Source organism: Grammomys surdaster, unplaced genomic scaffold (assembly GCF_004785775.1).
Source record: "Grammomys surdaster isolate TR1022 unplaced genomic scaffold, NIH_TR_1.0 209708, whole genome shotgun sequence".
NCBI lineage: Eukaryota > Metazoa > Chordata > Mammalia > Rodentia > Muridae > Grammomys > Grammomys surdaster.
Window position 1 is genome coordinate 1 of NW_021624158.1, and position 25455 is coordinate 25455.

Consider the following 25455-nt stretch of genomic DNA (forward strand, 5'->3'; position numbering starts at 1 on the left):
CACCTCCCCTGCCCATCTGCAGCATGCACACCTCCCCTGCCCATCTGTAGCATGCACACCTCCCCCGCCCATCTGCAGCATGCACACCTTCCCTGCCCATCTGCAGCATGCACACCTCCCCTGCCCATCTGCAGGGCACACTTGACCCCAGACTGACCTCAGCCCTCTTCAGCATCTCCCACTTGTGCAGCATCTTCATGGCAAAAATCTGGCCACTGTCCCTCTGCCTCACCACAGCAACCTGAGTGAAGGAAGCAGGGCCTGATTTAGACCAGATCAAGTGCAAGGCTCCTCCTCCTCACCCACCCCAAGACTTACTTACCTCCCCAAAGGCCCCTCTGCCAATCACCTTCAAGATCTCAAAGTCATCTCTCTGTAGACGCAGCTCTTTCACTCGTTTTACAAAGGGGCTGGCTGAGGGCATAGAGTGGACAGCATTTTTTTCTTACAAGCTCCCATGAGATTAGGACAGGGATGACTTTCCCAGAGACAACCCACAGAGGAGGGACAGATCAGAAGCAGGGCCTATTTGGTCATGATACAAGCATGGTGAGGGTCCTGACTCAGAGGACCACTTGGCCTCAGAACCTCCCTGGACACGTGCTTCAGGCTCCAGGTTGTCTCTATCTGAGGCACAGAAGGACCTTGTGGCCTTCTTTAGCCAGGGGCCTACTCCTGACAGCCAGGTTACCCTGGAGACAATACAGAAATCACTTTCACCCCTAGCTCACAGCCTTTGACCCTCAAGCCAGCCCAGGGGCCTATCTGGGAAACTGGATAGGTGACATTCTTTGTACCCAGAAAGGCTTCTCTGCCATTCAGGAACTGTGGGCCTGGGTCTGGGGACCCTGTGGGCACAGAGCAATCCAGCTGGAGGTAAGGCCTGGGGCAGCCCCGGAGGGCAGAGGACAGGGAGGAGAGTTTCAGCAGTGCTCCAGAAAGACAGGCTCTGTGTTCCCCAAGTGGGGCCCCTGGGTCAGGAACAGATACCAGTCTGCTCAGGTACTCACAAGACACACAAACAGGGCCAAAAACTTCACCTGGTGCCCAATGCCAGCACCTGAGGGTGTGAGCACACAGGATTCCTTCCAGGCTTGCTAGCCCTGCCACTTGGAGCCCTGCCTCCCTCTCTGGATGGGCTTACACAGGCAAGCACCTCCTCCTCCATCAGTCTATGCGCCCTACCGCCACCTCCACAAGGGCCATGTCAGCCACTCCCAGGCTCTCCCCAGAACTGGAGTGGCCTTAGGCCAGGGGGAAGGGCACCCAGTCTTGGGAGCTGATGAAGACAGGAGTGACCAGTGAGGATTGGGGGACATCTAGGATCTGGCACCTTGCCTCAGTTTCCCCCTGCCAGAAGGTAAACTCCCTGCCAGCTGGGCGGGCCTGTGGGTGGGACAGAGAGCTGCTCCACAGGTTTATCAGGCAGAACCCCACAGCGGGGGAGGTGTGGAACCCTCACTACAGAAATTAATTGCCTCTTCCCAGGTTTATGCGTAGAACTAGGGAGGAGCAGCTACCAGCTTGTAGAGTGGTCAGAGGTGACCACCAGCCACCTAGGCCAAACTTGGTGCCCAGATCCAACCTCCAGGACAAGATGCCTAGTACCTTTGTCTTGCCAGAAGGGGTGGGGGCTCTGGGCAGGAGCAGGGACAAGTTGGGGCAGGAGAGGCCTGAGTCACGCCCAGCCTTGGAGTTACCTCGGGAGATGTCAACAGACGTCCCCTATGTTGGGGTCTAAGTAGAGGTTCCAGAGGCAGGCAGGGAGAAACACACATATGTGAAAACATACACACACACATACACACACAGGTACCAGTGTCATGTGGGAATGATGACAAATCAGACACATGTATAACACATAAGAGTCACAGAGAAACATACAGGCAACGGGGGCAGGGCTGTCTAACTGCTCTCACCACAGAAAGAAATGGCAGAACTAGATGGTAGACCCCCAACCATACAAGGCCCAGCCTTCTCCCGGCCTAGAGCTCAGGAGAACCAGGAACTCTGATGGCCTCCTGGGCAAGCACACTACTCTCCAGGCCCAATTCCTATGCCCTCCCCACCAAAGCCTGGCCAGAGATGTCCAGGGAACCCTTGTGCTGGTGGTATCAGTGCCCTCAATGGGTTTAGGATCACCCTAGGTCAGCCATTCCTGTCAGGATTCAGATGAATCAAATAAAACCACTTCTAATGAGATCCCAGATCCTCCAAAGGGGCTGGATAGGAATTAAGTTAAGGAGACTGTCTGCAAGGTGAAGGATGAGGATTTATTTGTGCCTGTGTGACAGGTGAGAGGGGTCTCAGAACAAAGTCCCCATCTCTTGAAGAACGAAGGAAACTGAGAAAGTCTGTATGTTTATGTGACACCAAACGGGTGTCCACCTGAATGTATGTTCTGGGTAGGGCATGAGGTGTGACATGTGACCAAGGACTCGCTGTAGGTGACCGTTGTGAAAGATGTGTACTGGCAACATGTCTGGGGTCTGTAGCAGGGAATGAAATGAGAGTATGGGAAGTGTACATCGTGTACCTGGCTCTGGGAGTTTGAGGTAAGGTGCAGGTGAGCGAGCGGGCTGTGGAGTCTTATGGCAAGGTTAAATACAGCGCAAGGAGTCAGTGCGTCTTCAGGAAGTTTCTGGAATATGCCATCCCCGGGAAAAGGTCTGGGGGCACAGAGCTCCAGGTGTTGTCCCTCCAGCCTCCCTTCCCGGGTGTTGCCCTCACCACTCACCCCAGCTCAGAAACTGCGCCACGTTACGCTCCCGGCGCAGGGGGGCGCTGCTGAGTTCATGGTGCACCCCTAGCAGCAGATCCAGGAGACCGTCGAGCCCTAGGCTGCCACCAGCCTCGCCCCGTACCAGCTGCTCCAGCGCACGCAGCCGCTGCTCCATGGCTGCGGCTGGAGCCCCGTAACCCGGGCTAGAGCCAGGCCGCCCGCATGCCCCGTCCGGCGGTCCGTCAGTGGTTCCGCGGTTCGTTCTGCGCGGTTTCCCCCCTCCCTCCCGCCCTCCCCGCTGTCACCTTCCTCCGTCGCCACCCGCGCTCCTTCACCTGGCCGCCCGCCCCGCCCTCCAAGCCCGCCCCCGACGGACGGACAGGTGCGAGCCGGCCAATGGGAGCCGCGGCTGAAGGTGAAGGTGGGGAGGTGGAGGCGCGTGGGGGCGGGGCCGACCCTCGTCCAGGAAGTGGGAGGGCGGGCCACGAAAAGTAACTCCTGGGCGGGGTTGAAGGGGGGGACCGTTGGGGTCGCAAAAGGCCCCTCTGATCACCGTGCCACACCAGTCCCAGCGCCACCTAGACCCTCATGAGACACTAACCTAGATGGAGCCTACAGCAACTTCCCACGCGACCGGGCCAGCGGCCTGTGCCTTAGCCAGGCCAGAGGGTCTTGGGATGGTTGTGGCCCTGAAGCCGGATGGGAGTTGTAGTCCGCTTTTGCTCCGGTTTGCAAGCGCTGCTAAGGCAACACACCCACCTACCCCCAAAAGTTTCTGACCTCCTTTAAATCCTTAAAACTAACCCAGAGACATGTAGTTGAGGTAGAAGGGGCACACTCGTTTAGCAGATGAATACACTGAGGCTTTGGAAGGCTGAGGGTAGGGGTCTCTGAAACTAGATTCTCGTGTGGACTTAGGTGGTACCGATTTTTACGGTGTTGGAGGGAACAAGTCCCTAAATGGAACGTGGAGAACCCAAGAAGTCCGAGATGAGCTGATGGAAACAAAGAAGGAGGAGGTGCTGGCTATGTCCAGCGAGGTTTTTGATTTCTGGCTATCTGTGGCCAGCTGTGCTAGTCTTGACCATGACAGACCATAAAAGAAAGGGAAGGGGTGTTGTAGTCTTTTGAACAACCCATTATTCAATTAGAAGACCTATTTAGGGGGCTTGCCTCCCTTTCAGACTGGAAACTGGAGACATGACAGGATCAAGTTGATCAGCGTTGAGAGAGGAAGCATTTGCAGGGGAAAGTGAGTGGGACACTCAAATCCCATCAAATGGGGAATTTAAAAACACGGTGGGGGTATGTTGTGTGTGTTGAGCGGAGGGGAGGAGTACACGCCTATAAGCCCAGCACTTGGGAGGCAGAGTCAGGCAGATCTCTGAGTTCCAGGCCAGCCAGGGCTGTTATGCAGAGAATTCCTGCCTCGGAAAACACAAAACAAACAAACAAAACACTGTGGGTTCCTCATTTGATCTTTACAGAAGCCCCTTTTCCATGGGGTCCACAATTTGAAATGGGGAAAACATAGGCATGTATTTTTTTCCCCAGATCAATCAGGCTGGGAAGGAGACTCAGGATTCATATTTAATGCTAGGCTCCCATGACAATGCCAGGGGAGGATCGGGAAGGGCAGGCTGGAGGAATTTGGATTTATGGTGGTGGTGGTTGTTGTTTTAGCATCTCATATAAACTAGACTGATCTGGAACACGCTATGTAGTCAAGAATGACCCTGAACTCCCAAGTTTACTGCTTCAACTTCCTAGGTCCTTAGACTGTGGATTGATGGAGCCTGCTGGCTCTCACCTGAGGGACTCAGCCCTCCTCAGCTCAGGGCAGGGATGGGGCCCACAGAAGGTAAAAAGCCACAAGGAGGCGCCAGAGACTAAGGGAGGAAGGAGTGTCTGGTATTTGCAAGTGTCATTGGAGAACTAAGAGGCTGGGACCAGGTCCTAGAATGCTGATTCTCTAGCCACAAGGGTCAGTCAAGAGCCAACTGCCCAGGCCTCAGGTCTTGGCTCGTTCTTTGTATCAACTTCCTCAAGACCCTTAACCTCTTTGAAAGCTGAATTCTGACAAAAATCCTAACCCCAGCAGGCTTCAACTTCACACCAGAGTGGAGAGAAACTGAGCCCAAGGCCAGAGCAGGGACTCATATTTGAATTGAACACGCTGACTGGGTATGGTGGACCAATACTCTGAAGGCAGAGACAAAAAGATCTCTGAGTTCAAGACCAGTCTGGTGTACATAGTGAATTTTAGGATAGCCCAGGGCTATATATAAAGACCTTGTCTCAATAAGTAAATAAATAACTGGGCATGCCAGAACTCTCAGACATTCGGTCCTCTTAGGTTCTGTATTAGTTTTTTGTTTATTTTGAAATGTGGGTATCCTGGGCTAAACTTACTTCTCTACAGTCTAGATTGCAAAGGTCGAAGGTGAACTTCTCATCCTCCTGCCTCTACCTCTTCCCGGGCACCTGTTTCACGAAGTTTTAGGGAATCAAATCCGTGGCTTTCTTCATATTAGGGGAATCTCTCAACCAACCAAGCTGCCTCCTCAGCACCCTAGATTTGCTTTTGCAAGCTGCTGCTTCTTTGTCTGTATAAAATCAAATGTCGAAAAGACCTTAAGGGCTCACTCTCTGTGGGACCCTGTTCTGGCTTCAACACGTGGCCAGGCTCTAACCCAAATACTCACAAAAGCCTCAGGACCTAGCACCCTTTGTCCTACTGGTTCTGTTCTGATCTCTGAGCTAGGCTGGCTCCTGAGCCAGAGGCCTGGCCCGGCCTTGCCACAACAAGGTAGGCCTTGCCACAACTTGTCACAACTTGTCACTTGCTGTGACAAGTGTCACAGCATTACACTTGGCTCATGGTCTAGTCCAGTGGCTGAGTGAATCTGTCAGCCGCAGAGCCACAGCCAGTCTGAGCAGTCAGGACACTGTCCTGTTTCTTCTCACGGCATCCTCTTCCAAAGGCTTACTGTGAGGCCATTACCAACTGAAGGCTCAACCAGGTCTGCAGGAGGGACCTGCTCTGCTGAAGCCCTCCCTTGTCTCCCAAGAGTCCCTGGTGGAGGTGTTGGCACCAACTCTCGGGAGAGGCCCTGGCAACTGATAACACCTTACCCTCTTAAGGAGCTCCTTGTCATTTCCAAGTGGACATAGATCTCTGATCTCTACCAGACAGGTATATCATTATCCACCTCCTTCACAGACTGACACAGGGAGGCCAGGGGCAGTGACAAACAGTTCTAGGTTCTTTCTGTAGTTCATACCCTGAGTTCCTAATCCCCATTGCCAGCAACAAAAGGGAACCATGGGCTGTGGGACATAGGAACAAGGTAAGGCCCTACCTAGACAGGCTTAGTAAATGCTTCTGTAAAAGGCTCTGGAGAAAGAAAAGGAACTTGTCACCTCAGAGCTCAGGCCCAGGAGAAATAGACAAAGGTCCCAGAAGGGACAAACCCTGAAGGGGAAGGGACTTGGAGCAGGATGCTTAGGTGTTTCTGACACCCTCTGAGTTTGGAGGGAACCCAGATACACGCTGGGCCTGGGGAAAGGTGCCTGTCATCGTCATGGCCACATTTCCAGCTTCCTGAGCCCAGGCTTGTAGTTCCCCTTCTAAAATCTAGACTTGGCCTCTCAGGGTGGCCGAGTCTCCCAGCTCTAGTTTCAGAAGAAGAGCAAAAGCTCTGGTTCTGCGTTTCAAGAATGACTGACTGTCCCTCTCAACTCCAGAGAGCTGGGGACAGGAGGCTGGTTGAGGGGTCCCATAGGTCTGCTTGCTGTGGCCCAGGTATAATGCCTTGGGCAAGTCTCCTTACCCTCTCTCTGAACATCTTCTATGGACAATGGAGAGAGGCACCTGATTGGACACAAGGAAAACTAGGTGGCATGGGTTCTTCATGGGGCTCTTGTTGGTGTGTGTAACATTTCTGTCTAGGAATAACATAGGGACCATCTGAGGCAGAGAGCCCAATATCCCTGCCTTTGCTGCTCAAGGCTTGTTTGAAAGGTTTTGTTTTGTTTTGCTTTAAGATTTATTTTTATGTATATGAATATACCATTCCTCTCTTCAGACACACCAGAAGAGGGCATCAGATACCATTGCAGATGGTTGTGAGCCACCATGTGGTTGCTAGGATTAGAACTCAGGACCTCTAGAAGAGCAGTCGGTGCTCTTAACCACTGAGCCATCTCTCCAGGCCCTAGTTTGAAAGTTTCTGTTGGGTCAGCTCCCACACTACTTTCTTGCCTACTGCACTATGGGTATTTTCTGTGAAATGTCCAACACTCCTAATGGGTGGACATATGGTGGTTTCATCATCCTGGGTTTTCTTTCCAAATCCTCCCCGTGCTGCTCCAGCTCACCACAGGGCTCCCACGCTCTGCTCTGTTCATCAGCAGCCCATGTGGTTTCACAATTACCAGTCTCTCTGGGTGCACAGGAAGCCAGGCCAGAGCCCCCTTACCTTGCACCCCTGCAGCTCATAGGCGCCACCCTGTCTGCTACTTCAGGGAAGGGTGGGTCCTTCTGTTTTGTTCTGGGTGTTGGGTGGGGTACCATGCTCCCCATATACCTCACCCCCCCCCCCACTAGCCCTAACCAAGGTGCCTAGGGAAGGAAGCCATTGAGCACAGGTCTCTTCAAGATCCCAAAGAACAGGCTTAAAAGGAAAAAGGCAGGCTTGATTCCAGCAAGTGACAGAGTTGGGATTTAAACATAAGGCTGTTTGGCCAAGACTGCTAACTGCTGACAGAGGACAAGAGATTTGTTTGATTGCAGTGCCGTGAGAGATCAAACCCACTGTCTTGTGGAGTCCTATACATACACGCTTTGTGTGTGTGTGTGTGTGTGGTGTGTGTGCGCGCACACGTGCAGATATATCTGTGTATAGGTGCATGTAAGATGCAGGCCAGCATCCTTTCTCAGATACTGTAATTCACCTCATTTTAGGATTGTTCATGGGCTTGGCTGGCTGGTCACATCTGGGGCTTGTATTTGCCTCTCTAGTATAGAGGTCATGAGTATGCACTGCTATATTTGGCTTTTATGAGGTTCTGAGTATTGAACTCAGGTCTTCTTACTGGCCATCACCCAAGCTCAAGCTTTGAAGCTTTGATTTTTGAAAGCAGAGGACAGGAATGATGACTGGCTGTGCTCTTTCTTATTATTTTAGGTGTATGGGTGTTTTGCCTGCATTTATGTCTGTGTATCACATTTGAGTAGTCTTGAAATTTAGAAGACTGTGTTAGATCCCCTGGAACTGGAATTATATAGACGGTTGGGAGCTGCCATGTGAGTGTTGGGAATCAAAACCAGATTCTCTGGAAGGGCAGCCAGTGCTGTAAACTTCTGAATCCTCTCACCGGCTTCCTTCCCCCATTGTCTTCTTCTTAGCCCACTGGCCTCAGGCAAGCCCTATAACCAGGTAAGAACGACCCTGCAAGAAACCTCAGCATACTAAATAGCTGACAGGTGCAGCCTGTAGATGGACTTCTGTGCCTCCTGGGTCTTGGGTTTGTGTGATGCTATGAACTGGGATATCAGACTGTTCTGAAGACCTCCTATCCCAGGGGTTGGAAGCAGGGTGGCAAGTATTTGCTTCCTGATAGATCTTGGCTTCTAGAGAACAAGAAAGGAATTGAGGGGCAAGAGCCAGCCCTGAGTGGACATTTCTCCCTCAGTTCCCACCATGGCCCAAAGGAGTCTGAATCATGAAACCAAAACCTGAGTCCAGGGGCAGCAGTTAGGGGATGCCTTTATACTTGATTTTAAACTTCTTAATGGGCACCATGTGAACATCCTCTTGGGTATCATCTCACAGAGATGGGGGCTGAGCAGATAGTATACCACGAGTCCCACGGGTGGAGGGTGAAGGTGGGTCCTAACATTCCAGGGAGCTCCCTGGGCCTGTTTTCTTTGGTGCTAGCAGCTTGAGCAAGCATAGAGCATCTCTGTGGGACCTCTGCAAACTGACAGGTAGTCCCAAGTGTCTAAAATTTCAGGTGGAATGACAGCATTGAATCATTCCAGGGGGCATTTTAAACCTAAGAGTGGCAGTTGAGGGTGACATGGACTAGACAATTCAGAAGTCATCATTGCTTTAGAGTTTCCATGAGAATCTCCTCAAGAACGGGACTGGAGTTGGCAGACTTGAGTCTGATCTCCTTGGCTACCAGTGCTGCGTGTGTTACCCTCTCCTGGGCCCTTAATCTGTGATGTAAACATAGAACTTCTGCTCAGGCAAGCCTAGCAGAAGACCACACTAGGTGTCAAGACTATGGTGACTGGACTATAGCCACAGCAGCTAGACCCTGGAGGCAGCTCTGGATCTAAGATAAGCACCTGTTTATCCGGGCTTCTGTCCCAGCCTCGCCTGGAGCGGGTCTCTCTCTAGCCTTACTTCCCATCTGCACCCTTCCGGGCATGTCACTCCCAATTTGTCATCCTTTCCTCTCTTGTCATAAACAGGTCCCCTATCTGACACATCAGCTGGCTCTAACCAACCCCACCCAGAACTGTGGATTTTGTCAGTCTCTGCCATCTTCAGAGCTGGCTCTGCTGGCTCCAAACCTGCCTTGGGACAAGTGAGGAGTCAAGTGACTTCAGAGCCCTGGAACCTCTGTTTACAGGCTCCCATAGCCCAGTCTGAGCACACTAGGGATGGGAGGCCATCCTGTCTATGGCTGCAGCAGTCTTGAGGGAGGTGACAATGTGCAGATGGTGGAAGTGGGCCCAGCATAGTTCTGTTATCAATCTCTACTGGTGTTTGGATTGTTTGGAGACAGGCTCTCTGTGGCTCAAGCTGATCGATTGGTCCTCCCTCCACATCCCAAGTGCTCAAACTATGGGTGTGCACCATCGAGTTCAGTATCCAGAGAGTGTTGCCAACAATGCACAGGAGATGGGTGGTCATGGGCAACTTAGGAAACCCCCTGGGGAAACCCAGGGGTGCTTCCCTGGCCAGGAAAAGACAAGGGAGCATGAGAAGCTTTGGCACAATTAAACTTTCTTTAATGCAAGAAACAAAGTCTTCACTCAGCTGCTCTCCCTATAGGTGAGAACAGAGCCCACTGGACTTTAAACAGTGAACCTGTGAGGAAGACATTTCACTCACCCTCAGCCAAGGAGTGGAGGGCTGAGGCAGGGAGGTAACAGGCCAGGCTGGAGCTCACTCTCAGCAGGGCCCAGAACAGCGCTGGGGGGATGGCAGGCAGCTCCCTGAAGGCCACCTGTGGTGCCAGATGACCAGTCTGTACTGCCTTACCCACCTCAATATAAAGCCCACCCTGACAGCCAACCACTGGCCACAGGGTGTGTCCAGGTCCCCAAGTGACAGTGGGGTGACTAAAGTAGTCATCTGCTAGCTCTGGCTTCTTACTGCTCCGTCTGGGGCTCTCAGGACACCCAGACCTCCTTGGCTGAGCAGAGGAGGAGGAGAGGAAGGAAATGACAGGGTGAGGGAAGGGGTTGGGTTTTCCCCTGTCCTGCTGCATGGACACTACACCCAGGCCAGAACCACAGGCTTCCTCTCACCAGTCCCAGGTCATAGGGCCTACTGCCTGCCCAAAGGCAGAGAGGGGCTTCAGGAAGCTGCCACAAAGGTTGACCTTAAGAGGTACATTTCAGACCCCTCCGAGCAGAAGCTGGGATGACCTCCCCTCAGCCTGAAAGCAAACTCAAGCCCAAGGATGTCTGCTCCTTGCTGACTCTGGAGTGGAACTGCTCCAAGGCTGGAGTATAGGAAAGGGGAGACAAAATCACAGCTTTGAACAAGTGATGTAAGTTACCCAAAGTCTTGGTCAAGTATAAAGTGTCATTTTACAGAACACTAACTAGCTTATGCATTTTCCTAGAAGACACTGTCTCAAAACTCCTCCATCCTCCACAACATCAACAGTGGTTGGGTCTTCTACCTGTGGCTCCTGTGCTGTCTGGGGTGCCAGGGGTTGTGGACAAAGGGAAGGTGTGCACCCCACATCACAGCAGAGGATTGGAACAGCTTATCCAAGCACAGAACACAGCTAGTGGGAAACAACCTCCATGAGGAAGCCCCAGTCTGGAAACAAACCAAAGGAACTGGAGCCTCCTGCTTATATAGCCTGGGGCAGCGGGCACGGGGGTGCCAGGGTGGGTTGGAGAGGTGGTTCCCAGAGTCACTGTCACTGCCTGGCTGGGATAGGGGAGAGGCTGAGTGTGGGGCTGTCAGACAGAAGAGGCAAGAAAGAAGGCTGCCTCTAATGTTATATATTAAAAATATCATGGTTCTTGTGCACAAAATCCCACTGTTCACATCCAAGCATCACCCAGGCCTCCCCGCTGAACCCCGGAACAGCTTTAAAAGAAAGATGGTGGTTTTCCTATTCGAGAGCTGAGGAAACACCGCTCAGTCTTTATGGACCTTGAAAAATGGTGACCCTTTCCCTCCCCCCATCTCTGCCCCTCCAGGCCCCAGCCCACCGGGCAGAAAGGAGCTGGTGGGTAGAAAGTGCCAGCAGCCCTGGGGCTGTGGGCTATCTCAGGCATGGAAGTCACTCATGCCTCCGTTTGGAGGGTGGGATGAGATGCGGAGGAAGGTCAGCGGGCAGCTCGTGGCCCTCTAGTTTGACCTTGATAAGGTGGTTGGCCAGGGCAAACTCCTCGTCATCCAGCAGGCCATCCTTGTCCACATCTGCCAGCTTCCAGATCTTTCCCAGCACTGTGTTGGGCAGCTTGGACTTCACCATCTCTTTCTTGGCATTAGCGCCTGTGATCTTGCCATTGACAGGAGACAGTGTGTAGAAGATCTCATCATAGGTGGGCTTGTCCTTGCCAACTACCCACTCAACATCATCAATGCCCTCACCAGCCCCCTCGCCGTAGCCATGCCCAAAGGGCCCATTCATGGTGCCATCAAAAGCACCACCCTTCACAGCCTGTGAGGGCATCAGGGACTCCTCCTGGCGCACCATCACCATCAGCCGAGCTATGTCGTTGGCCAGCATATCATCCACTGTATCCAGCAGCTTGGGCTTCAAGGCCTGGAACTTGCTGAAGTCCTGGGTCTGCAGGAGCTCCTGTGAGTGTAGGAGAAGGAAGGAGAGGCCTAGATGGGGCAGTCTTCCAGACTCCAGACCAAGCTAGACTATCTAAGTGGGGAGAGTGGGGCTTCCACTCACCAGTTAAGGCAGCTGAGCTAGTGTTACAGGCCTGAGCTCCTCACTCTGCATGAGGTCACAGCAGCGCCATCCTTGCTGGGCTGCTGTGAAGATTCATGGACAGCCATGCCCCACCCCAAAGCCGAGTCACCACATTCCCCTTTTTTGTGTCAGTGTCTCGACCTAGGTCAACTCTGATCGGGTAGGGAACTGGTGACTAACCCAGCTGCTTCCTTTTGTAGAGGCCCTGCCCTATAGAGCTGGGATTCCCTCCAGAACCAGTGCCCAGCACTGGGCAGGCTGGCCTGGTGACTGTACCTGCATCTTACGCAGGCTTGGGAAGTCGCCGGAGGAGATCTGGTGCTCCCGCTCGATCTTCTGATAGATCTCTCCCAGGTTGTTCACCAGCTCTTTCTTCTTGCTCTCTTTCCCAAAGACATTGGGCATCTCCTTCTTGAGGGAGCTGATGATGTAGGCATGGACCTGAGGGAGGAGGCAGTGGGCATCAGACTTGTTTGGCACACTACCCTCAGGGTCTTCCAGGCCTCAAGTTCCGCGCTTGGGCAGAGGGAAGCAGAAAGGTCAAAGTCAAGGTGGAAGTTTACGTCATCATTACAGAAGCCCAATGGCCTAAGAGGAACACAGGATTCTATTGAGGGTGTGACAGCTCACTGCCATGGGGATGGAGGAGAGGAAAGGGTGCCTCTAACACAGGACAGATGATGGATACTCTTCCTTGGTTTTGTTTTTCAAGACAGAGTTTCTCTGTGTAGTACTGGCTGTCCTTGAACTCACTCTGTAGACCACACTGGCCTCCTGCCTCTGCCTTTCAAGTACTGGGATTAAAGGTACGTGCAACCACTGGCCTGACAAAAACTATCTATCTATCTATCTATCTATCTATCTATCTATCTATCTATCTATCTATCCATCCATCCATCCATCCATCCATCCATCCATCCACCCACCTTTTCTGTGCATTGCTGTTTCGACTGCATGTATGCCTGTGTGAGGGTTCAGATCTCCTGGAGCTAAAGTCACAGACAGCTGTGGATGCTGGGACTTGAACCTACGCACTACTACTTGTTGAGCCATCTCTCCAACCCGTTCTTGTACAAGTCATGGTGACATTCTAGAGATAACAAACTCTATTGTCTGTCATAAGAAGGATGGCTAGAGGCACTCTCTTCTCACACATCCACATCTATTGTGGCCAGAGGAAGGCCTGGAGGCAAAGACTTGCCAAGGAACTACCGTGGGGACTGCAGAAACCGGACCACAACTCAGTTCTGTCTGTTTCTCTGCCTGTGTTCTCCCCGAGCTGCCCCCCTCCCAATAGTATAAGCAGCACACCACAGAGCCATAGAAAGCTATGAATGAGCCTCTGTCTAACATACATCTATCTGTACGGTGCACAGGGGGAGTCCCAAGTAGAATCCCACTTGAGTGATATGCCATGTGTCATCAAAACAGGCCAGGACAACTCAAGCCTGGAACATTCCTTGAAAGCTTTCCCTAGCTCCCCTCAACACATCCACTGCTCCCCGCTCAGCCCGGGGCGTGCAGCCCTTCTCAGTCCTGGGGCTGCCATTTAGGTTCTTCCAAGAAAGCTAGGAAGGCAGGTCACACAAACCCAGTCACACCTCTGCCCCAGTCACTCTCCCTGCAGGAAAAGCAAGCTGAGGGCTAAGCGTAGTGTGGGGCAGAGCTGGAGAGCACAGGGTTCCAGGGCGAGGCCTGTGGCCAGTCTCATGGGTATTCTCATAAGTTCCTTTCTCAGAACTGCTCAGCTCCAGAGGTGGCCATACCTGTCTAGACATTTGGAGATACGAAAAACCCCAGCCGTGGATCCTGTAAAGAAGATGGGAAATGCCATAAACTGTCACCTGGCCAGCCAGGTTTTTTGAGAGTGACAATGGCTGACACTTAGCAGTAGTAAAGGACAAAGCATCAGCCTTGGTTCCCTGACCAAGATACCCCCAAATATTCCATGACTGGCCTTCTGCAGAGGTGGGGGCCTGGGATCTAGTGTACAGACAGCAGCCTCAGCACTGCAAACAACTCGGGCAGGGATGGCTGGGAAGCACCTTCTCTGGTCTTGAGGGTGATTGTGTCAACGGTCATAGACACTTGGTGCCTATCTCTTCTCCCTCTATGTGACCCAGTCAGTTGTAGACACCCCACACTTTAAGATGTTTTCCTGGAGACAGGGTGGCTCACAGGACAGGTCTTTTGAGCTGAAAGCCAACCCCTTTCAAGAGAGGGGTCAGGCAAGAACCTACTTTTGTGTTTTGAAAGAGTGTCTTGCTAGTCTTGTTCAGGCTAGTCTCAAACTGTTCAACGGATCCTCCTGCCTCAGCCTTGAGAGTAGTCTGATGATGGTTCATCATGGCATCTACTTAGAGTCCGTCCAGTTTTTGAAGAAACTGAACTATGTCCAAGCACCTGAAGGGTCAGTGGGAACCCTGCTAACTGTCTGGACTGGCTCACTATCCTGGCGTCCACTCCACATCAGACCTTCATGTTCAGAGGGTTCACACAAGCCATTTCTGGAACAGTCCCCCACCCCCACCCCCAGTAACTTATCTGGGCAACCCATGCAGTCTCCTATCCCGAGCCCATGGCAGCACTGAGCTTCATTTCCTGGCTCTGGGCACACTGGGCTCCTATATAGCCTTAGCTGCCACTAAGGTTCCAGGGCTTCCAGCACCTCAGAGGCTGGTGTTGAGCCTGGGCACAGCCTGCACGTCCACAATGGGAATAGGTGTTTATACGACCGATGCAGACAGCAGCCTCCAGGGATCTGGGCTGTAGCATCCAGCACTTTCTGGGCCACAAATTGGCATCATCTTTTCTCTAGCTACTTCCTGTCCCGGCTTATACAGCAGGCCCCACGGAGGCCTCCCAGATCCTATCCCACCAGGATGGCTGCCCAGTCCTCCACTCAGGCAGAACCCTGTGCTACTGAGTACCACCAAATAACCAATGATTCTATTGTGTGTGCATTGTTCCTCCATGAAGGCTTGAATGGGGACTGTGTGTCACTCCCTACCGCAGTAAGTCCATACTGTTCTGTGCCAAGCTGAGAACACTAGTCTACAACACACCCCAAAGGTTTGTTGAAGCCAAGCAGGCCAGCCAGCCTCCCATGGCCTCCTTTCTTCTATAGTAACTTCTTGTTTGGTATTTCTAAGGCGTATACATGTTCTTTGCATTCTCTGACTAGGTGGGGCATAAGCCTCAGAAAGAGCAGGCTGAAATGACCCAGGTAAAGGACCTTAGTAAGTCACAGGCTACACAGTGGGTACACCGGACACACAGGTAAAATGATACTTGTTTGGTAAACTGGGCCCCAAATGCCAGCCCCAGAGCTCATGGGCCTACCTTGGCCAGCCTGGCCCGCTTGATCAGGTCATTGAGCTTCCTGAGGGCAGCATTTCTTGGCAGAGACTGGATGTCTTTGAAGAGGTCCTGCTCCTCTGCCTCGAAGAGCTTCCGGTTGTCAGGAATGAGCAGTGGGTGTGACCAGAAGGAGCCGATGTAGACGCGGACGACTTCCGGGGTGTTGATGATCTTCCCAAGCGACCACATGAGAGCGCCGTACACACGCATCAGCTGCTGGGTCTCAATTTGGTCAGCTTTGTTCAGCACCACACGGATCTTGTCCTCATGATTTTTGAGGGCCTTGATGACTTCTGAGAACTCATCTGAGATATCCAGCTTGTGGGCATCAAAGAGCAGGATGATGCGGTCCACACGCTCTGCGAACCACTCAAGGACAGCCGCAAAGTCATAACCTGAGGGAGGAGCAAGAGAGAACTGAACACAGCTCCAAGGCCCAGGCTGCTCCAGTGCTTCTGAGCACCAGTGTGGCTACAAGTTCTAGACCGGAGGTTATTTTATAAATTCCTAAAATGCTCTATCTGAACACTACTGCAGCCCAAAGGCAAACTCACTGGTCTTTCTTGCCTCAAGGGGTATTTTTAGCCATGTGAAATGCATAGATGCTCAGCCAAAGCAAGCCACCAAGCCACTTACACTTAACAGCTCAGCAGAGTAACACAAGCACAGAGAAACTTGCCAGTTCTGTGTCCTGAACAGCGGTGACAGTAAGCAACAGCACCATAACTGCAGCTGACATCTATCCAGTGTCTAAACATCAGATCCTTGTATAAGCCTGGCTCATTTTCTACAATAGGGGCTGGCAAGCTCAGGACCAAAACTGGCCTATCATTTGCTTGTATGAATAAAGTTTTATTGAAACAAAGGCACTCATTTACATGGCTAAGCCAACTTTTGTCTGTAATAGCTGAGTTTGATTGTTGCAGCAGAAACCAAAAGTTCTACATAGCTGACAATACTAATTCAAGAAAAAGGTTTGCTGACCTTTGTTCTCCAAGAGTATCACAGACCACTTCCCTTTTTTGTAGGTCTTAAATGCTTCTTTAAAGCCAAGTTGCTGACTAGCCCTAAACCTTATTCTATGCTGCTTCCCATCTCAATTAAAGTGACCTTTGTTATCTATGACAGAGTCATAACTGAATTTCCCCATTAATAATAGTACTATTAGCCAGGCATGGTGGTTGGTACATATTGGATATCTAAATGACACGTAACTGTTTCAAACAAAACACCCCTCGTCCTCCCACCTCTCCCCAAAAATATGATTTATGGCCAGCAAGACATTCAGTGTGTAAAAGCACTTGCTGTGCATGCTGAAGACGTGACCCAGGAACCACAGAGGAAGGAAGAGGAGCAAGCATGGGAAGCTGTCCTCTTGGCCTCCACAACTGCACTGTGGCTCCACACACAAGTAAAATTTAAAGAAGTGTGAGTCTTGTAGTTTTCTTCATGAGAATGGGGATAGTAGGTACTGGAGGGAGTCACAACCTGGGATTCACCAAGAAGCTGCACGGCTGACATGGCAGAGCTGGTCACTTTCCATATAAACGTGGCTCAGGGACTTCTGGACCAGGCACTGCTTTAACTTGTCTGACAGCTGTGCATCCCCCACTGCTCTCCCACTGCTCTCCCACCGCTCCCAAATGAGAGAACCCCTGTCTGCCCTTCAGGAGCACCAGCAGAGCTGGGAAGACTGAAAACAGTGGCACAGAGCCTCAGAACAGCCTGGCCTCTCCAGTGGAATCTGGACATTCTCCTTCGCCTGGATTTAGTTTCCTGTCACTCACCTAATGTGCACAGGTTCTGGGTCACCCCAAATGTAGGCCAGCCCTGAGAACCACTTAGTATTTCCCAGAAAGTTGCCAAGACCCCAAAAGATGAGCCAGGGAAGCAACTCAGAGAGAAGACAGTCAGGGACAGGCTGGTCCAGCCAGGCTCTTGCCTCACAGATTACTCTAGCACTGTCTGGGAAAACTACTCCACGAAGCCCAACCTCAGGAGGACTGGCATGCAATCTTTAGATGTAGAAGACAGAAAAACTGTAGGGGGAAGTCCCAAGGGAAGGACAGTGTGTCCAGGACTACACATGCTGGCACATGATTCCCCACCACCCCATCCATCAGGGCCTGCTGACACTGCATTGTACAGCTAGGGAGGCAGCACTCAATGCTCCCCCATCCTGTGTATAAAGCTGGGGTGGTGGTACTTCAGAGGTGCTAGGCTAGACAGGCCAAGCAGAAACAAAGCTCTGGATTCAATTCCAGGCAATACCAGAAAACAAGTAAGAAAAACAAAGCCATCCCAATGAGATGGCTCAGCAGATACGATATGGGTCCTTTCCAGATGAACCTGGTAGTGAACTTGATCTTTGGGATCCATGTGAAGGTGGAAAGAGAGAACCATTCTCTACCAGGTTGTCTTCTGACCTCTACATTCCTGGCACACAGGTACTTGGGACACATTAGTTAGCCAACAGGGGCTACCTGGAAGGCAGAGGTATACTGAACTGCAGTCTGGGTAGAGAAGGGCCTCTCCTGTGTGTGGCTGATTGAGTGTCAGAGCTTCAGGTTTCAGTGCACAGTTCCAGTGAGGGCCAGGTCACGCTGCATTTCAGCAGCCAGCACAGCCAGCCAGTTCCAAAGTACAAGGCCCTCCTTGCTCCCTGCAGCTGGCTCTGAGAGCAGGGAGTGGATACCCGAGGGGTGAGCTGTCAGCAGAAAACCAGAAGGGAAGGTCTAGAGCAGCAGAATAGTGGGGAAGCAGAGGCCAGAAGAGGTAGCTGTTGTCCAGGGCTCTGAGCTGTATGTACCCTAGCTGAGCCCCAGAGCCTGCCTGGGGCTCTGAGGCCTTGTACGTGAGTTCTAGGAACACAGCAGTGCTGCAGAAGTGCTGACTCAGGAACTATGATACTCCTGCTCAACAAAGAGAGGCCTCTGCTCCTTTCCAGTCAGCCCATTTGGCCTCATCCAAAGCTGAAGTTACTTCACACAGCTGGGGCCGCAATGCGGCCAAATCCCAGTTCCTGAGAACAGGGGAACCCCAGGCCAAGCACCACTAGTCCTGTTGGCTTTGGCTAGGCAGCCAGGCCTGCAGCAGGGAAGCTAAGGTCACCTTCCCAAGCCCTACCCACTATGGTCTCAATCCTTTTCCCTCTAATGGGGGAAGGGAACACTAAAATGAGAGAAATGGAGAAGGCCCCTTCCCTGCTCCTTTCTCACAAGCCTAGTTCTTAGGCAGCACCTCAAGTTATTTGGTTTTGAGTTTGTTTTTCCTTTTTTCTGGGGGACAGGGTCTCACTATGTAACCCTGGCTCGCCTGGAACTCACTATGAGACCAGGCTAGCATAAAATTCAGAGATTCACCTGCCTCTGCCTCTCAAACACAGGAATTACAAGCATGAGTCACCATGTCCAGCTCCATTAAGTCTCTTCTTTTTTCTCAGGTGAAGGGACCTTCCTGGTTAATTATTTTTGGAGTTTAATGCAGGCTATTACTCCATATACCAAGCAGGCCTCAGATAGTGGCAATTCTTTTGCCTCTGCCTCCTGAGGGGCTGGGATTACAGGCAAAACCTACCATGCTTGATTTTCTTAGGTCACCTTCCAAGCCCAACCCACCACGGCCACAATCCTTTTCCCTCTGGTGGGAAACACACTTTTGGTGGAAGGGAGACTCTCTGGGTGACCAAACATATCACTGATTACCTGACAGACTGCAGCCATGTTGACACAGGCATGTGATTCTATAACTGCAGGCCACCCGTGGGCCCATCTAGTACTCTTGAACCTACTGTTCCTCATTCCCCTCAGAGGTGTCTTATGTGGCTTTAAAGAGAAGACACTGGTTTTCAGGAGCCCTGGACACTGGAGAGTGGCAGTGAATGTGGAGCTTAGGAGAGTCATGCAATGCCAAAAGCACTCTCACAGCACACTCTCAGGCAGAGAGTTTAAGCAGGTGACAGGACTGGCACAGCAACTGGCCTCAGGCTCTTCTGACACACCAGGTAGGGTGTCAGTTCTACCCACACAACAACATAAAGGGAGCTGTGTGCCCACTAAGAGGGAAAGAGCGTCTAACAGGGGCACATTGCACCACCATCTGGCTAGAGAGAGTGACACCAATTTCCACCAAGGATACAGAGCAGCCAACCTGCAGGGAGAGGGGCTTCAGTGGCAACCAGAGACATCTCAGATAAGGAACAGAGTAGCCATGTGAGTGAGAGAAACCAGCCCGAGGACAAGCCCCAGCAACCACAGATCCACCTATGAGGACGCTGGGGGTCACATGCAGAGAGGACAGGGAAGCCAGTGCCAGGGTGGGAGGCAAGGTGTCAGTGTTTACTGAAAAATTTTGGGACAATGGAACTTTCTAAGACAGTGTGCTGGCTCACAGCAGTACAGAGGCACCAAACCCCACTGCTCCCTAAGACTGTGGAAGACAATGCCACTTATATACTAGGTACATTTCTCCACAATTAGAAAATAAAGGAAATTCAGGTGTGATAATTTCTAATCCCAGCACTTGGAAGGCAGAGGCAAAAGAATCAGGCATTCAAGGTCATCCTTGGGTAAATACGTAGTTAGGGCCAGCCCAGGCTATATGATATTTTGTTTTTTAAGACAGAGTCTCTCTATGTAGCTGTCCTGGAATTCACTATGTAGACCAGGCTGACCTTGAACACAGAGCTCCTCCAGCCTCTGTCTCCTGAGTGCTGGGATTAAAGGCCTGTGGACTCACACAGGGCTGATACTCTGTCTTTAAAAACAAAAATGCAAACATAAGACAGGCATGGTGGTGTACACTCTACAGTTCTACCACTCAACCCACGGCAAGCTGATACCATCCAGGGATGGTCCTGTCATAAAAAATTAAAAACCAGAGCTGGAGAGATAGCTCAGCAGTTGAGAGGACTGGCTGCTCTCCCGAAAGATCCAGGTTCAATCCCCAGCACCCACATGGCAGCCCCCCAACTCCAGTTCCAACAGAGACAACACCTTCTGGCCTCCAAGGGCACCAGGCATGTTACACAAACATGCATACAGGCAACACATACATAAAATAATGTAAAACTTAAACCCTCGGAGGGAGTAGTAGTGGAGAGGAGCGTAGAAGTGTGGCTGCTGAGAGCTGACAGGAACTGACGGCGCCACCGGAGCTGTTCCTAGCAAGCCTCCCACAGGCCCATTACTAGGTGAAGGGAGCCCCAGTTGAACCAGGTGCTGCTGGCCCGTCCACAAGTTAGCTGTCAGGAAGCTGACAAGAGGGGTCAGAGGTGGAGCCTGGGCTGCGGTGAAGCACCCCATCCTACAGCAGCACTCCTCCAAACGAACACAGGTAGTCCCATCAGCCAGGGAAAGTTGCTTCATACATTCCAACATTTTCTAGAACATAAAACAATGGAGTGTTTGTTTCCCATACACTCTTGTTTCCTGTCATTCAAACTGCACGGGTCTCATTATTTCTCACCAAAGAGCTACATCACAGTTTCCAATGGCACTGGCCCTGGAGACAGGAGCCCAGACTTGGGACAAGTCACAGAGAGGACTCCTCCTGATTAACTTAAGGGAGGATCCCTCCAAACAGCACAGAGGCTAGCGAGGGGCCTCTGCCCCTAGCCATTTGCCCTAGGGGAACAAAACCCAGGTCCAGCCGGGTGGTGGTGGCGCACGCCTTTAATCCCAGCACTTGGGAGGCAGAGGCAGGCGGATTTCTGAGTTCGAGGCCAGCCTGGTCTACAGAGTGAGTTCCAGGACAGCCAAGACTACACAGGGAAACCCTGTCTCGAAAAAAAAAAAAGCCAGGTCCATGGCAAGTCTGGTGCACAGATGTTCCTAATAGCTTGACCCAAGACTGCTTTGGACCGACTGACCACAGACAGCCCAGACTTCCTTCTAGAGTAACAGCACAGTGATACAGAGGGGAAGCCATCCCTCTCCAGAGACAACAGCCTAAGGGCTGTGATGTGGCCCACCAGTCAGAGCTTCTGTGAAGAATATATAGCTCTAGGATTGATTCCATCCCCAGAAACAATCATTTCTGAAAGGCACAAATCCCTGACTTTCTTAAACATATGGATGAAAAGGGTCAGATTCCATCAAAGAAAACGAACAGTACCAAAGGGTAGTATTGTCTGACTGCATTTAAGAGACATTTTGGAAAAGGCAAGCTTAAGCTTCAAAGACAAATGAGTTCCTGAGACAGGGAAAGAGGGAGTGCACAGGGAACTTTCTCAGTTCACGGGGTGCTCTCTATCCTAGTAGTAGCAGGGGATTTGGCTGTTGCAAAAAAGGATCAACGTGTAGCCTGGCCCTAAACAGGTATAATATAGCATACCTGCAACATAACGGAGTAAGTGACAGTACAGGGTTGGGAGGAAGGACAGACACACTCCAATTGGGCCCACATTTCAACCTTCAGCTCCCTATACTCAGGAGGCAACTGGGCCACTCCAGCAGGTCACTTATCCTCTCTGAATCCCCAGACCCTTCTCTATGACATGGAGAGAACAAGCTCCCACCATGAGGCTGCTGGGAGGATTGGGTGCAGTGCATGCCTGGCAGACACCAGCACTTTGTAAATGTTTGCTCTGATTTGTTTGAGGCGTTTGTACTGAGCCCAAGAAGCTCATATCTGATGGAAGTGTAGGCAAGGGCGGCCTCTAGGGCGTGAAGAATGCTGCGTACCCCAAATATAAACTCAACATTTGCAGGCACTCGGGCCAGCTGCTCCCTAGTCCACGCTGATGAGCAGCCTGAGGAACAGGTGCCAAGGCCAGCACAGCCTGGTACGACGCCTCCACAGGCAGAGTAGGCACACCCACAGCAAAAAGCGAGGCCAAAGCAGCAAGCTTGCCTAGAGAGCGGGAGACAGAGGGATGGGGTTGAAGGCTTTGGGCCCAGTCAGCCCCAGGGGACTGGAGAGTCTGAGCAGAACACCAGCTGAGGCAGTACTGCCTAAGGTTCCTCTGAGACATTACTAAGAAAACAGCGAAGTCTGGGAAACCCTGGAGCTTTTAGTCTCGTCATTATTAATTGGCAGATATTCGTTTTGCATACTTAATTGTATGCCAAGCATTAGGTAAGAGCCCAGCATACAGAAGTCCCTATCACAATTATCAACAACTCTAAGAGGACCATTGTGTTCTGGTCACTTGGCTCCTACAGTTCTGATTTGAAAGCTAAACCTGTGTTGTCCTATGTGGTGGACGCTGTGAAACCAGGATAGTCCTGAACCTGGCTCAGCAATGATCCCTGAGAGCATTCTCTGGTCTACTAAGCATTCTGAGATTGGGCTGGAGCAAATCCGGCAAGCATCTCAGGGGATGGTCAATAGGGCAGAAAAGCTACTCATGGTGTAGCCCTACTTCTGATCCAGGGCTCCAGAAGACATGAATGGGAATCTGGGACCACAAGTCCCATCCAACCTCTAGGAACAGAATAGCTTAGGTGGAGTCTGGGAACCATGACATTGGGTAGGAAGGCAAGTGAAAAGCCAGGGAGCTAGCCAGACTGGCCCCAAGCTCTGAAAGCTTTCCATGGGGATTCTGGGTTGGTTTCTGGCTAAAGACAGGCCACAGAGGGAAGAAAGAAGGTAACAGGATAACTATCAAAGCCTTACTCCTTTTCTGGACTACGGTTAGCCCATGGTGGCCTATGTTTCCAAGAAGTCCAGCTTAGCAACAGCCTCACCAGGGTCTGACCTCAGCTCAGAGTCCATACTGACAGTTTCTCTGGGCTACACTACAGTGTGCAGAGAGTCCCCTCCAGGTTTGAGTCCCCCAGGCTCATCTATTCAGATAGAGCTCACCATCAGAAAAACATTGGCTTCCTCCTATACAAGGCTACAAAAAAACAGTGCGGTACACAGACAGAGCAATGTTAGCAAGAAGGCAGGCACCAGGCCAGACAGGACGCTACTTGTTAACCGAAGCTGAAGCCACACTCCCTTTGCTGATATAATTTTCTTGGGGTCAAGCAAGGCACAAAAGTTACACCTCCAGCCACAGTCATACAGTGACAATGGTGACAAGGGGACTGGCATGCTCACTGCCACTGACCACAGAGGACTCACACAAGAAGACCCCTAGGCATGGTGTGACTATGTAGTGGTAATGATCCTGGAAGTCAAGGGCAGCAACTTCACACAGCCCTGGATGCCCTTTGAATCCCTTTATCAGTCACATGGGTGGCACTCAGGAATAAATGGTGTTCCCAAAGGCAACTGTTCCCTGCTGACACGAGAGAATGTTATCTCTCAAGCAGCAGATTAGCAGATCAGGCAAGCCCAGCCTGGGACCCCAAAGGGACAAAATTCTCAGAGGTCCCTGGCAGAGCCAGAGCAGCTTGACCACTGTGGTCTATGCCAGTCCCACTTATCTCTCTAGATTGAATTTCCTGCACAGGAGCGACCACAGGGAAGGATTAAAAAGTCAGGAGGGGAATGGGAAAGCAACAAAGTGGGAATGGACCCAGAGAACTGGCAACGCTCAAGTACAAGCGACCTCTGCAGGGATGCTGTTTCCCAAAGATCAAGTACAGACTACAGCCAGGCTGTCATCTGTGCAGAGCTGTGCTCCTCAGGACCTCCCTTCCCGAGAGGAAACACCTGCTTTCCACTTGAGGACGGGCTCACATACTCCCACTCTGGTTCTCTGTGTGCACAAGGAAGGACTAGTGGGTAGGGTCTGAGAGGGGTCTGCCCTCATCCACAAGCTTGCAAACTACCCTGGAGCCCACACAGCACCTCTAAGCAGGGCCACAGGACCGACCATCTCACTCACCACCATAGGATGTTCACCCCTAGTCCCTAGCTGGGTAACATTTAAATGGGGACTACAGGACTATGGAGGAAAATGGTTTAGAAAGACTGGTTGATCTTGGTATTTCACTGCAAGACCCACGTTCAATCAGAGGGAGCCTTCTGCAAATACAGGAAAACCTGGTTGCAGGGACCCCTTTGCCACCTGAAAGGCACAGCAAGCCACAGGCCTAGTGTGTCATGTCACCTGCAGACTCCTTGAGCACGTCCACTCTAAGTATGCTGGGATCCTCTATAGCCCCAGTTAAAACGCCGCTGTGTGTGTGTGTGTGACTCGATGGTAAGAGCGCTGGCCTAGCATGTTGAAGGCTCTGGGTTCTATTGCCAGCCCAGGAAAAAAAAAAGAAAATCACATTCATAAAGCGTCACTTTGGTGGTTTTCCCACAGACAGCAAGAAGGTTTAGGTTCTGCCATGTCTCTCCTAACAGGAAAGCAATGAGAAAGGACACACCCCTGTGTCCCCAGTGGCCCGCTGGGGATCCCAGGCATTAAGTCTAAGCTGCTCTTGCCTGGGAGCACTGAGAGCAGAACAGATGAACCATGCTCTGTAACATGCTGTGTAATGACTGCTCCTTTTCAGGAGCACACAAGGGCCGCAAGAACCTTAAACCCTCCCTACCCCATCCCTTCCTCCAAGCCTGAAGGCAGCACAAACAGCAGAGCTCGGGCAAGATAAGCCTTTGAGGGTGAGCTATTGTCGCTTATCTGAGGCTGTGTTCTCACCACACAGCTACCCTGCTGGAGTGTGGTTCAGCCAAAAGATAAGTCTGTGGGCCTCAAACAATGGCGGCACACCTCTGCCCAGTGCAGGCTGGGGGCATCTCCTGTAGTTCTCTTAGTTAAGAGAAATTTACTTGGATCGTCCAGCTCTCCTCTGGCTTTGGTGAGTTTGGGTCCTTTTATAAGCCTACGAGGACTACAAGAACCCCAACTCTTTCCCCTCCAACATCCTAACTTCAGCCTTGAAGGTCCCTGAGCAACGGCATTCCAGCAAAAAACAGTGTAATGCATGCCGGGCGTGGTGGCACACAGCCTTAATCCCAGACTTGGGAGGGACAGCTTGATGACGGTGAGAACCACAGTGAGTGAGACTCTGTCTCAGGGGGAAAAACAAACAAACAAACAAACAAACAAACAGAAAGAAAGAAAAGTGCAATGCTTACCGAGCTTTTTATTCTCTTTTGGCTTTGGTGATGAGAACTGAACCTGTGGCCTCATACATTCTGGTCAAAGGCTCTACCACCGAGCTATTGTTTTCAGTCTTCCTTGTCTTTGTGTATGTACACACATGGGGGCTGGGGGTCACTATCAGGTGTCTTCCTCTTTTTTTGGAACTCACTAACATAACTAGACTAGCTGGCCA

The 25455-nt window shown here is 51.5% G+C and overlaps 2 protein-coding genes across 2 annotated transcripts; both read right to left on the reverse strand.

Annotated features, from left to right (window-relative positions):
* Positions 1-157: 157 nt before the first annotated feature.
* LOC114615960 (serine/threonine-protein kinase MRCK gamma-like) lies at positions 158-2897 on the reverse strand (the record flags this gene model as incomplete). Its single annotated transcript, XM_028761534.1, has 3 exons — positions 2738-2897; positions 323-414; positions 158-241 (listed from the first exon to the last, which is right to left on the reverse strand). Coding segments are annotated over exons 1-3 (336 nt in total), but the record flags the coding sequence as incomplete, so codon positions are not given.
* Positions 2898-9727: 6830 nt separating this feature from the next.
* LOC114615961 (EH domain-containing protein 1) lies at positions 9728-15669 on the reverse strand (the record flags this gene model as incomplete). Its single annotated transcript, XM_028761535.1, has 3 exons — positions 9728-11791; positions 12191-12355; positions 15257-15669. Coding segments are annotated over 3 exons (1103 nt in total), but the record flags the coding sequence as incomplete, so codon positions are not given.
* Between the last annotated feature and the right edge of the window lie 9786 nt (positions 15670-25455).